This window comes from Manacus candei, unplaced genomic scaffold (assembly GCF_025592945.1).
Source record: "Manacus candei isolate 608988 ecotype Guabito, Panama unplaced genomic scaffold, ASM2559294v1 h1tg000062l, whole genome shotgun sequence".
Lineage (NCBI taxonomy): Eukaryota > Metazoa > Chordata > Aves > Passeriformes > Pipridae > Manacus > Manacus candei.
Genome location: NW_026138110.1, coordinates 2,836,103 through 2,850,256, shown reverse-complemented (window position 1 = coordinate 2,850,256; position 14,154 = coordinate 2,836,103). Strand labels below are relative to the sequence as shown.

The 14,154-nt window shown below is 41.6% G+C and overlaps 1 protein-coding gene across 1 annotated transcript; it reads right to left on the bottom strand.

The window, feature by feature from the left end:
• Positions 1 to 1,461: 1,461 nt before the first annotated feature.
• On the bottom strand, positions 1,462 to 13,210 carry BBS12 (Bardet-Biedl syndrome 12). Its single transcript, XM_051804949.1, has 2 exons — positions 11,029 to 13,210; positions 1,462 to 1,535 (listed from the first exon to the last, which is right to left on the bottom strand). The coding sequence occupies exon 1, from the start codon at positions 13,083 to 13,085 to the stop codon at positions 11,793 to 11,795; it is 1,293 nt and encodes a 430-aa protein (XP_051660909.1). The 5' UTR covers positions 13,086 to 13,210; the 3' UTR covers positions 1,462 to 1,535; positions 11,029 to 11,792.
• Between the last annotated feature and the right edge of the window lie 944 nt (positions 13,211 to 14,154).

Here is a 14,154-nt window from a genome sequence, read left to right as displayed (position 1 = left end):
GGCTGTTCGTGTTGTCCCCCGAGGCTCACAGAACTCTTATTCCAGAGGATAGTTTTTCAGATGGTAGAGAGCCAGAAAATACAGCCCAGCTGAGAGCAGTGCTAAGACTTGCTGATTTAACACACCTAGGACACAGAGGAAGAGCTGAGAAGTGGGAGGGAAGTACGGAGGTGAACAGACTGGATATCAATAACAGCAATTATATCCCCAGCCAGCCTTTCTAGTGAAGAAATTACACTGGTGGTATCCTTCCACCACCTTGAAACAGGACCAAGAATCTCACCTGTGCACTGCTTCGGAGTTACACAGCAGGAAAATCATGAAATATGACCTTTGTTGTTACACTACATTACATTTCTACTATTATTTTTAAATCACTTCCATTTCAGAGCTCTAATTTCCTGTTCTTTCTTGGAGAGCGAGCAGTAATAAGCTGTTATTTTCTAAAAAGAGGAAGAAAGCAGATTTTCTGTTAATAACAAACGAAATTTCAGTTAACTGGCTCACAGTGAGAAATGAGAGCTGTTATAACCAAAGCAAAGCTTACAATGCACATCAGACAGAATTCTGAAACCAAATCATGTCCCTTCGCAGGTATTGAAAAAATCTGAAGAACAATTCAGGGTTAAAGTTCCAAAACCAAGTACAGGAATTCACAATGACATTGTGAATTAGACCTATTTCTGCAACGATGTCATAAGGGAAAAACAAAACATGGGCTCAGCAAGCACAAAAGCTTGAATTCTTACACTTGTTGCAGTACTTGTGTTTACCATGGACATCTTTATTGGCTTTGACTGTCCATAGAAAACTCACCTGATGAGCTTTCCCTTAAAAGCCACTGGTTTATGCTCATCCTCAAAGCACAAAATTCAGTTTTCCCTATTCAAAATGTCTTAGTAACTGATTATTTATTTAAAATTATATATATAAGGGAGAGGATTTTTCTTTTGTTTTAAATCATGAAGGTTCCAAAAATTGTGTTATGTTTGGTGCACTATTTTGTACCTAAATGGTCAAACCATTTTCCTGCAGCTACTTTGAACCTCCATGAGGAACTAATTTATTCAGTCTCATGATTAATCTGATCCTCACGAAGAAATTTTCTTCTAAAGACTTTTGTTGTATCACAGTCATCTTCAATTCTTAGGAACACTTCTGGTTTTGATGGAGAAATACCAATTTCACATATGGATCTAACCACTAAAACTGAGGGTAACATTTTTCTGTGAAAGGGCATGTGTAGAAAAAAATAATCTGGTTTACATGAAAAAATTGTTCAGCAATAACCTTAAACATTGTGTCATTGTCCATTTCATTTATTTACAGCGTTCTTTCTCTGGCTTTTTAAGTAACTTAAGTTTCCATTTGTTACTCTTTCTCCTCTTGGAAATACAGCAGTAAACGTTAACATAAGTTTTTCTTACAAATACTTAATGACTGTGCTGAAAGCGTTTTTACCTCAAGCACGTCCCAAGAGCCATCAGATCCAGTCTGGCTTAAGGGTTCTGTCTATCATTAAAAGCAAAATGCTCCTTTAGATAAAAGCAAGAAATGACAAAGTATTAGAGACTGTATTCTAAGTGTAAAAAGATCATGTCTCACCATATCATTGTCAATGAGCCTTTATTTAAATTAATGGGAACCGAATATACCGGTTTCTAGAACAAAGAAACAAGCAGAGGTCTGATGGATTTTTATTTTCATCCTAAATTTGTTTTAGAGATGTTTAATTTGTAATTATATCATGCTGGCTGAATGCTTAGTTGTGTTATGGCTCTCTTCCCAGAGATCCTCGTGGATGCAGCTTTTAACAATTCCTGTGTGTTTCACAGCTGGTCTGTATTTGCCTTTTGCTTTATTTGTTATTTTTTTAAAAACGCTAATTGCAAGATTTAAAAATGAAAACTAAAAGCAATAATGACAGTGGAACAGTTTTAAGCTTCAAGTGGTTACTCGTCTCCAAAATTTCTTGTGGAACTAAATTGCTTCGGATTACTGCAAAGTCTGCAGCATCCATAATAATATCGATCTCTAATTATGGCTTGAAGTATCAGGAACATGCAATTAATGCCTTCAGAATGATGTTTTCATTTTCAGTGACATTTCTTTTACAGGACTGGCACGTCCTGATTGATTGCAGAATATCACAAGTAGCCCTAGTTCTTCTCAGAAGCAAACACTGGGCTCTTGATCCCAAATATTTTGTATTTGAGGATGTTGTGGAGTTTGGCTTTAAGTCCCTCACTTTCCTGCCAATGTCAAATGTGATTCAAATCTGAGTTAATTTTCTCATCTGTTGCACTCGTTCTCACAGGACTTTGTTAGAAGCAGAATACAGAGGGGATTGGAAGAAAATAGGCTGGAAGAATTTCTGCACCTGGCACATCCAAAAGGGTTTAAGAGGCCAAATCAGATGACAAGGTCATCATCTCAGTATTAATCCCTTCCTTCCACACACATTTTGCAGGTCTAGGAAGAATTCTCTCCTGCCTAGACTTTTAATACAAAAAGCTACTCATGTAGAGACAATCTCTGCAGCAAAGGAGATGCTGTTTGACTGTCTCGTTATTAATGAACAGGAAATTATCAGCTAATAAAAGATGGTGACACAGTAAAGCAAACCAAGAGTAAATCCTGGACCACTTATGACTCCTTCCCAGCAAGTTAAATTTCACTGGAATTTTTGCTATTGTTCTCAACAGACCACAAAGAGACACTCAGGCTTTGATCAGCAGTGATTTTAAGGCAAATAGAAAGGAGTAAATAAATTCCACAAAGAATCTTTCTTAGGCTGCTGGCAACAGTACAGCTACAAAATTAGCCTCTGCTTGGGACAGTCAAACAGATGGGAGGCACCCAGGTGGAACAAATGACACACCAAACAACAGACAGTGTCTCACTCCATCATATTTGACCCCAAAGTAATGACAGAGCTCAGGTTTAAGGATGAAATTACTGTCATCTGCTACGCATATTAGTCTAAGTCATCCCATGTACATTTAGAGACATAGGTACAGAACAGATGGTGTGATATAAGGGTTTTATCCTCATTAACCTAAGGGCATTGTAGAAAAGTAAATCTATAGCTGAGCTTCCTACACAAAATAAACCCTTTCTACCCTCTCTGTGAAGCAGATATTTTGTTGCAAAAAAACAAGAGGAGGGAAGATTAGAATTAGTTCCATTTAAAAACAAAACACGATGGAGGGATAAAGTGCAGTGCAAGAAGAGAGAGAGGCTGAAGGTAAAGTTACCTCAGCTTGCTTCTGTCTTCCTTGCTTCTGTCTTCACAAAGAGGCACCAGCAGAGCAATTCACCTGGGCTTAAAAAATGAATTTACGACTGCTGTTTGCACAGGGGAGGGCAGCCCCATGGTACTGTGGGTCCCACGGGTCAGAGACAGACATGGAGCCTGACAGTGGATTTATCTGCTGATTATCAATGGCATGGTATAGAATATTTTGCAGAGTGAGGTCCCTTACTGGGCCAGATCCTGCAAGGCTGCTCTGGGGGATGGAGCCATCCCAGTGGGCTGACAACCATCCTGGGGACCACAACTCATCCATGGGAGAAACTCAGCATGACACTGACTACCAGGAGAAGATGTGCTGGACAGCACATACATGTCCCAGAGGATAAGGGGCATTTTAAACAAGGCTGGATCAGTTCAGTTAGAAAAAGATTTAGACCCAGTGGAATCCCCGAGATGACGAGCCAGGTAACCCTCAATAGCTGGTTTTAATGCTGGTTTTAAAGAGTGGATATTTCAAAAAGACCATTTTCCATCCAATATCACAAAAGGGAAATAAGCAAGACCAAAATAATGTCTCACAGATTTTATTTTATTTATGAATCAACTAGTCTAAAGGAAATACTACCGTCTTTGACTAGGAGCGTGGAAGAGTTCAAGGATACAGTATGTATTTTTAAAGAAAAACCTAATACACATGTTTGGAAAGGAAAAGGACAAGACTTAAGCTCCTGGCAGTATTTGCAGACATCCACAGACATTTTGAATAGAGGTATTCTTCTGGGGGCTTTCACCTTGTCTGAAGGTTTTGTACTTGTTCCAGGTCTTGCACTGTTTATTACATTTTAGAAAGTCAAGTTATTCTTTCCTACTGCACTGCAAACTAGAACATTACTCTTGCTAATTTTGGGGACTCAAGAGCAAACAGAGCAGAGGAAGAGCCAGACACAGATGAAAGCACAATTTGAAAAAAGCAATTTAAGTTTCCACTTCAAAAAAAAAAAAAAAAAAAAAAAAAAAAAAAAAAAAAAAAACCACAACCAAAACAACCCCAACAAAACCAAACTGAACAAGTAAGGATTTTCCTCAAACCTGTAGCAGCAAAGTCTGTTCATATTTTGCTTGCAGTATTAAAACCACTCCTGTCAAATATGCCTGAGCCAGCTCTGCATCACATCAGTGATACAGGAAACATGACAAGGGGCAACTTCTAATGCCTTTGTCAGACCAAGGCAAATAGACAGAGATCCAACACTGGAGATTAATATTAAAGCCACAAATAAAGAGATCACATGTGAAGTAAACGATTACAGATTATGGGGAATTCTTTCAGAGAGATGTTAAAAAGAATTAGTGAAACTCAAAACCCCCACACATATACTGAGGTCTTGTTTCATTTCCAAGGTATTTAAAAGGATGACATTCATTCCATCCTGCCAGCTCCTATGTGGAGGAAGTGTTCTGCTCTACTGAGTTTGCACTGTATGTTCTATGACTACTCATAGCTCTGCCTGGCACATTATAACTACTGTGGTTTAATCTTCACCCTATATTCCGAAAAAGAACTACTGTGTTCACTGTCAAAGTTTACTATTACTCTCCAAGAACTACCCTGTTCTAGATATTATCCTTATGGAGTCCAGGCTTGTGGGAATTCTGTACCAAGCAATGCAGAAGGATTTTTGACAAATCCAAACAGCTTTGTCAGGTTTGCAAATCAAAGAAATGTCTTTGAAGGTGAAGAAGCCAAATCTTAAGTGACATCAAACGTTCACTCATTCATTGCTATAATAATTCTGACCCCTGATTGTTATCCAAGGCCTCATTTTGTCACATACTATATGAACAGAGTGAAGAGTTTCTTCTCTAAAGAGTTTGCAGTTTTAAAAATTAGAAACAGGTTGGATACGACTGTTTTCAAAGCTGATCATTCTCCCTAAGTGCCATTTCCTGCAGGAGACATCCTCTAACCTAGAGATGATGGGCTCTTAATCCTCATCAAATTCTTCAGTGTAAAGCACAGCTCAACCTACTGCATCTCTGAAGGAAGTGTTTTCCATCTGATCATTAACCAGTTGTTACTGCTATTTGAGCTTATTAGAGGTTCATCTGAGAAAGAGTGGTAGCAGTCCTCAATTTTACATTTCTTGCCACTAAGAAATGATCAGAAATTCACCCTTTAGCAGGATTCAGAAGAGGGTGGAAGGACGATCATGGTTTTGCAATAATCTGTTTCTTAGGGACCAACTCCCCAAAGCCACAGAAACTCCACTGATGTTTTTAATGAAAAAAGGGATTGGTTCCTGTATTAATTCATAACCAAAGTATGATTTCCCCTTCTCCTTCGGTCTCCTGAGAACAACATATCAGCAAAATAACATCTTGCCACACATGCGCAGCAGCAAAAGCATCTGTGAATTCTCACTGAAGAACTGAATGTGTGGTAGTGGCTCATAGCAACACATAAACCAGAACAAAAACAGCTTGATTGGCCTTTTAAAAGAAAATCCAATTCATAACAAACCCTATTTCAGCTTGTTATCTGAGATGGACACGAGTGTTTGAGGGAGGGCAGGGAATGGAACATCCTATTTGCACAGTGGCTCCTCTCACCATGGCTGAGCAGTAAATGCCAAGTGTCCTGTTGTAGGGCAGTCTGCAGTCCTGTTTTACAGGTGAGCAAACACAGCTAATTCAAACAGCACCCCTTGGCCCAGACAAGTCACATACTTTTAAACTAGCTCCTGTATTTTTGGAAGACCTTTCTTCAGCAGTTTAATAAGTCTGTTTAATAATGAGACTCAAACAAACAAGAGGCACTGGATTTCCTCCAGCTTCTTCTGGCTTTGAAAAGCCTCTCTTCTTCCACAGTTTCACTGGTGCTATGAATGGTCGTGAGTGGAATCTGGGAGGCTGGAGGATTCTTCCTCAAGTTCTGTTGGAAAACAGTCCTGACCATCCACCACTGGAGCTGAGATTTGAGAGTCATTCCCATCCTACCCACAGTAACCCACTCCATGTATAGCAATTACTGACCAGATATCTGGCAATTCTGTAGAGCCTATCTACAGCACTGCTCTCGTATTTGGGATGTCAAACAGAATAACTGCATAGGCAGGGTCACACACAAAACCATTTTTCAAGTTAACTGCCTGGTACTTCAGATAAACAAAGATACATTTGGGCTTCCTTTCCAGTAAAGCTCTCTTATTGCCAATTATATCAGAGTTTCCTGGCCTCTGGCAGCACTCAGCTAAACAGCTCCAGAAAGCAAGTACCCCTGAACCAGGATTTGGATGACACAATTGGGATGGTTATTTAAACAGTGTTTACATAAACTGAGAGATGAAGAGAGTGAGAAGTGAAGTTCTGAACACTAACTGTCCCTTCACCTTGAGCAAGGCATACTCAGGGAACTGGAATAATGTCACATAGGAGGACTTTGCCAGTTAATTAAACTGATCTAATCAATATATTAGTATTGCTGCAGGGGTACTAGTCTAATTTTCATCACTGTAGGGAATCAAAGACATTATACTGATATGGAATTTTGCACGTGGAATTGTGTTCACTTCCCCTAAAACAGTATGTGCATGGTATAGGCGGATCTTTGAGCTGGAGCCCACAGACAGAACTGCAAATGCAGGGAGCAGCAAGTGGAATACAGGAATTAATACCCAAAACAAGGCAAAATTCCTTTCAGTTTACTGGAGGGATTGCTGTTCTTCAAAAAAAAAATTAGGATTTACTAATAATAGACAGGTATTCCTCTGGAGTTCTTCTGGTTCTCCAGTATGAACAAACAGGGGGGTTCTGTTGTTTGTTTTTGTTTTAAGTTTCGTCAGTAAAAGCAGTGACTCAGATCACACCTTGGGAACAAATAAGTTCACCAACCGTGTTATTTTTAGTCACCTCTCCAAATCTGCAATGCTGGTTAAATATTTGGTCTCACAACACAGCAGACAAAAGTTGTGAACAACACTAACCCCCATCCTACTGACTTGAGCTGGAATAAAAGACAGTCAGGGGCCAGTCTTCCCATTACTTCTAAATAAAAACTGCATGCTATCTTTACTGCTCTTGCATTAATGAAAAAATAATCCTATTGTTTGGAGTAGCACTTGGTCCCCAAGGAAAGAATTCCTTTTCATCTAAACAGCTCTTTGTTTTGAATCTCTGCTAGGCAGGGAAACAAAATACAGGCCTCGATTTCCCCCCCCCCTTCCCAGGAGCTCTTTCACCATCTGTGCATGATCCTGGCCCAGCCCTTCTTTCCACCCCTCTGATAAGCACTCAAGGATTCCTCCCAAACATGGCTCACCACGGGAACACGTGGCTGCTGGGGATGGTGCTGGGGAGCCCAGGCTTGGATTAAATGTGACAAAAAGCCACTCCCCAAGGATCATCAGGGGCTTGATGTGGGAGGAGAAGTTGGGGAATTATTATTTCCCTCCACTCAGGGAAGCATTTCTGTCCCAAACCATCCTTGTCCCTACAAAGTTTTCAGGAACATAATGCAACGAACTGAATCCCAGCACTCACAGCAAACCATCACTGAAATGCAGCTCAAGACACCACTAGGAGTGTTTTTCAAATACCTAAAGAAATGGACATTACCAGCAGAATCAACGGGTAGGAAGCCAAAGCAGAGAAATGTGTTCTTTTCTTCCTTCCACCATTCAGTATCAAACCCAGTCTCTAGTTTGTGCACGTACCTGAGCTGTTCTCTCCCTTCAACTGTGCTGAAGGCATCCCTGTGGACATTAGTTCTTGGAGGAACATGATCTACAAAGAAAAAGCCCTTTAAGACTGCAGATCTACTCGTGGTTAACACACCACCTTGAAAGAAAAAGATCTTGGTCCTGCACCTTTGCAATAAATGGTTAATTAACGCAGCAATGCTGGTGGAAAGTGGCAGAATTTAGTCCAATTTTTTGACTTTTCCAAATTAGGTCATACAAACCATGCTCTGTGCTGGTGTGGAATTGTCTCAAAGGATCGCTGATCTATGGAGAGAGAGGAATAAAACTGGAATATATTCCCTCTGTCTTAAAGTGCTATGAGTAAGTGACACTTCTACAAGTGGCTGTGGAAAAAGAGCTGTAGAAACAGCAGCATGGATGGTCACATTCACAGAATCATAGAATCATGGAATCCTTAAGGTTGGAAAAGGCCTTTCTGGAAGCTACCAAAAGCTAAAAATCCAGCTTAACTCCCCAGGGAAAGAATTAACACAAAGAAGTCGCACAAGGGGCAAAGCAAACGTATCACCTTGCCACACTTCTGAACACAGTCACAACCTGGTCCTTCCAAAAGTAAAGAATACCCCATGAAGCCCGTGGTTCTGATTAAAAAAACAGACCACACTTACAGGTGGTCAGTACTAGATCCCTGTTTTACAGCAGCTGTAGAAAAACAACAATTTAAGACTCCCTGTCAGTTTGCCTTATGCAAATTGTAAGGCTTGTAGTGAGTCTCTGTTACTCCCAGAAATGCCTGTAGTGCACAGCAGTTCAGGTTCCAGAAGGAGCAGCTCAGTGACATTTGAGTATGGCACTTCTATGTAGCAGGGCATTCTAGAGTTTAAACACAAAAAAGATTAAAAAAAACCACATAAAAATACATTTAATTCACTTGATACTTGGTAGAGTTGTTTCAACTCCTCTAGAGATGTCCTGCCTGAGTTGGTTATGGGAAGCCAACCTGCTTTTCATGGAAGAAGGTCTTGGTGCTGTAAGAATGATCTTTTGCTGATGATGTAACTGATGGGATGACTCAGGTCTGCCAGTTGTCCTTCGGAGTAGAGCTGAAAATCTCTTGTCACTCCGTAACTTTTCTCCTAGATTAGATTCCCCTCTCCACCCCTCTTCCCACTAAGAAAAAGGAAAATGTTCTCCCAGCCTCTCCAGCAGCTCTGGCCTGGGATATCAGCAGGAGGTCAGTACAAATAAACCATCTTGACTCTCCCAACTCTCTTGTGAGTTCAAGATTTCTCCTCCAGCCCTCCCTGCTCCACAACTACGTTAACCTTCCCAGCCCCCAGTCTCCCCCAGTCATTCCTTTGTCTACCTGGGGACCACTGTCTCCTACATTTTCTAGTTCACAATTTTCAGTATACTTGAAGTAGGCAAACTATCAGGTGCCTCTTGACAACCACTGATCACCAGGTTATCAGTCCTTATAAAGCCAGGATATGAAGGCAGGCTGTGCCCCCTAGGCTGGCCCAGCTTGGGACAAGGGTCTTATTGCCATGATTAAGCCCTCCACCACATTTCAGGAAATCCTCAAGGAGCAGAGACCTAAAAAATTTGCCTTATAAAGAGAAAATGTCATCAGCCATAAACAGGAGGAGTGAGCTGGAAACGATGACACTGGGATGCAAGGGAGAAACAAGGCACCTGACCAGGACTTGGTTTCAGCAGGGGGTGAGATGCTGCCAATGCCTTGGGACGATCCTTTCCCTGAAATCCCTGCCATTTCCCAATTTCCCAGGCACATCACATGTAAAAGTTTAGCCCTGCCATCGCATCACGCTCTACACAAACAGCCTTTGTGCACAGAGGAGGAGCCTCTGCCTGGCAGAAGCCGGAATCGCCCGTGGCAGATGTTGAAATCATTCCCGGCGCCGAGTGCCACGGCAGACACGCACAGGATCTCCTTCCATGTTGCAAAGAGGTTTAGGAGATTTGAGGCTGGGGAACTATACTGCACTAGTATATCGTACTCCAAATTGCAGATGAGGATGCCTTGAGGAGAAATAATTTTAAGTAACCCAGGATACAACATCTAGCCAGTTTATAAAATGTTCCATTTCGTGGGCCTGTAGATAAGCAAGTGTTAATTAATCAAAATATCATGTCTGACAGCTTTTTAGAAAACCCCTTGTCCTGGTTTCGGCATCATAGCATTTAAATATATCATTATGTGCTTTTTACAAGCCTGATTGGAAAAATTACATCATGTTGGACTTTCTCAACACTTGGTGCGTCAGCTCTCGGTGTCTAAGAGCCCCATAAATAGATGTTTGGACCACCTCAATACAATTCATGTCTGCAGTTTTTCCACAACACACTTAACTCTATTATTCAAATAAAGTGCAAGTGGATCTTTTCTTGGGAACTGGGGTTATGCAATTCTCAGTACGGGAGGTTCAAAAAAACCCCAGTATAAAGCCAAACATGAGCTGCAAACCCTTGCAGAGCACAGAGTCTGTTCATATTTATTTATATGCTGTGTTTCCACTTCATTCTCACTTAACAGCTTCTTTTGCCTCTTTTGATCTACCAGACTCTTTCTCTCTCGTGTCTCAGCACACCAAGCAGTTAAACATCAATGTGCCAACTGATTAATAATGAAAATGTAATTGCAGGCTGATCAAAACTTCCATATAACTAGACCCCTATGCTGCTAGGAAATACTGTTCCAAATTAAAATTATAAACCCCTACAGTACTGATGAGATTTTCCCAAAATCCACTGAATTCTGGAGTTTGATAGAAAACCAAAAGATTTGCTGTTTCAGGTCAAAGATATAACACTACTTTAATGTACATACTGATCTCTCTACATATTTAAACCTTATTTGAGGGTGAATTTCATCATCTGTATGCCAGCCATCAGCAGTTTAATGAGAAAGTTCCTGAAAGCAAGAATACACTTTAACATCACCATTTCCATTTGTTTTCTGTTCTGTTTTCACCAGAACTGAGACATTTCACTTTAAGTATGATTCAGAATGCCAAGGTCAGAAAAAAAAAAATCTCCATAGTTACACACCTCTTTCTTGCAATGAAGTGCCAGTTCTTCAGGGCTCTGCTTCCAAATTATGAGTGCTGTAACACAGTAAAAATGCCTTGCCTCAATCACGATAGACCTGTTTACGGTTTTTAGCCAACAACTAAAACATAGATCATTTTCCTCTCAACAAAGATAACTGAAAGACCCCAAGGAAACAACCTAAAAATCCAGTTCGTGATGTAAAATTGAAAATTTTGTGGAGATACACCCAGTCTATAATACCAAAAGGAAGGATTCAGCATGAATTTGTCAAATCCAGAGAAATTCCAATGGGTATATATTGGAAAATAGGAGATATATGGACCATATAAATATACAAAAATAGAATCTATTAATATGATCTCTTAGTGTAAAATGTAACACTCAAGTTTAACTCTTATGCTTGCAATGTACAGAAATTAAGAACAAGGTATTAATTCATAATTAATTACATTATATATATTCTTTAATTTAACACAAGCACACCAATGTCATGTAAGAAGTCCCTACCTTTCTTTAGAAGACACTAGGAGACTTCTATACAGACAATATTAGTAGGCTGGAGTTAGAGGTAAGCTCATAACTGATTTTTGTTATTTAATTCCCATTTCTAGAAACAAGAAATTACCCTGTGACTGTCTCTCATTCTGATTTCTGCTGTTACGCTCTAAAGTCATAATCACATCTCAGTGTTTGCTTTATAAATTAGGAGGACATGTAAGTTGAACCTGGACTTCTCCCGCTGACTCAGGGACTGCAAAGCCCTAGAAGAACATAAATTCCCTTGACACAGGCGAGTTCAACAGCTCATTCCTTCTGGGGCCTGTGATAATTTCGGCATCAGTCTGAAGCACCAGCAGCACCAAGTCCAGGGCTCTCCTCCACGCCTCTGTCTTGGCTGCAACGTTATCGTAAACCTTTAAACCCTCGCCGTGGTCAGCAAAGGGACCAGAGCCACCCCCAAGCACATCACCTCTTCTAAACAATTCCAATATATATGCTGAGGGAGAGCCACAATCCACTGCTTTCTTGAGGTGATGATCCACTAATGCACGCGCTTCCAACTCCGACGGAGCCTTTGCCATGTTACACATGACCACGGAAAGGTACCTCTTCCAGCCACTTGCTAGTGCTTGGAGCACAAGGGATTTATACTCTGCCACAGGTGTGGCCAGCCAAGGACTGGGAAACTCTTTCCCAGCCTTTGCTGGTCGCACAGGCTGCTCTGTGAGCACCTGGATGTGGCTGAGGCACAAGAGCTCCACTGCACCACCCCCAGGAAAAACCTTCCCATCTTTTAAAGCATGGTGGAGTCGATACACTGAAGTCCAGAACTGGTCCTCAAGGAGCTGCACCTTGGAAGCCACAGCAGTGGTGAGCACGGCCGTGAGCAGGGGGATGCCTCGCACGTTGATCCGGACCGGCACAAGCTCACCCAGGTCCATCGCACGCCCATCGCTGGCCTCCCACAGCTCCGCCTGGGCCCCATTCCCAGCACAGGAAGGGTTCAGCTGGCTCAGGTACGTCACTGGCTGGGCACCAGTGACCTCCCCAAAGGCACACAACACACCCCGAGGCACAGGACCGATTACCAGTATCCTGCTTGCGGTGCATCTGTCCAGTAAGTTTCTGCACACGCTTCCTTTGACCAAAACTAGGTTTACTTCAAAGCTCACTATAATATCTAACATTCTGCTTAGCCATGTGTCTCCTGCCCTGCCTCCCTCTAGGTTAGGATGCTCCAATATGGTCCTTATGTTATGTGGTCTGTTAAAACCTAAGTGACGATACTGCTCCGTTAGGTCACCATCCACCAGCAGGATCCGGAGGGATTTGTCCTTAAAGTGTTTGATGACTTTGGCTTGTTCTGGTGACACTAATGTGACAAAGCCCTGAGAGACACAGGAATAGCTTTCAGGCAGGCCCAGCAAAGAGCATGTCACAATCCCTGTGATATTAAGCTGGGAAGAGCCCCTGCACTCTGCTCTCTCTTGCTGATACTCAGCAATGCTCTGGAGCAGTTTCACACCAGTCTGATTTCCATGACTCAGAGCCATTGCCAGGTGTCCTAAATCAGAGCATTCACACGGATCTGCTGATGGTTTCAAAAGGTATTCCTGAAAATTACCTTGTTGACCTGAAAAATGGCTTTTTCCTAAAGTGCTGAAGTGTCTGCTGTGGGATAACTTCTGTTTGATACAGCTGGATGAAATAACACCACTTCCAGAAATCACAGATGAACTTCTGTCACCCTCTGGTTTGACAAGAGAAGCTGCTGAACCAAAGCCAACCAAGGGTGAAACCAGGCCCTTGTTAAAATGACAATCATCTCCTTGATGGGAACAACAACTCATTGAAATTACTTCTGGTTCAGAAATACATTTCTGAAAATACAGCAAACCCTGAGGATTTAGAAGACTGTCACATCCAACTTGGCAAGCTTTGCATTCAAAAGCGTTTGGCCTAACTCTGCTAGAACACAGCTCTTTTTTTACATCATGTATTGATATTTGGAGACACTGGACTCTCTCACAGCAAGAGTTCAACCCCTCAGACATCACAGACACTATTGCTGAAACAGGAACATTCTGCTGGAGGCACTCCACCACGGCACTGCTCCACGCACCAACAAGGAACAACAGGGTACTCATCCCAGTCCTAAACTCCTTGTTCTGTGCCTGAATGGTTTCATTAAGAAGCTGTCCAGCAGCACTAGTCAAATCCAAACTTTCAATCAGTCTAACAGCAGAACAAATCAATGTGCATTGGTTGGTGGTTTCATCCACAATGAATTTATGAGATTTCATTGGCCCCAGAAATGCTCTTCCAGTCGATGCCAAGGATGAGAGTTGCTGGAGTCCAATATGTCTCCTTGCATTCACATCCCTGAAAGCCATGGGCAGTGGGCAGCATCTGTGGGCAGAACACAAACTTACTGACCCAACCTCACAGCAAGCCAGAGCACAGATCCCCAAAAAAGTAATTTAGCAGTCTAACCCTGAACACAGCTCTGCTCTGTATAAAACAATTCTTTTACCCCGTGCACTTATTATGAGACATCAATGCATACAATTGCTGAAATGGTGTGTTGCTAAAATGCCATTGAATCGTTTCTGGCCTTCTTCC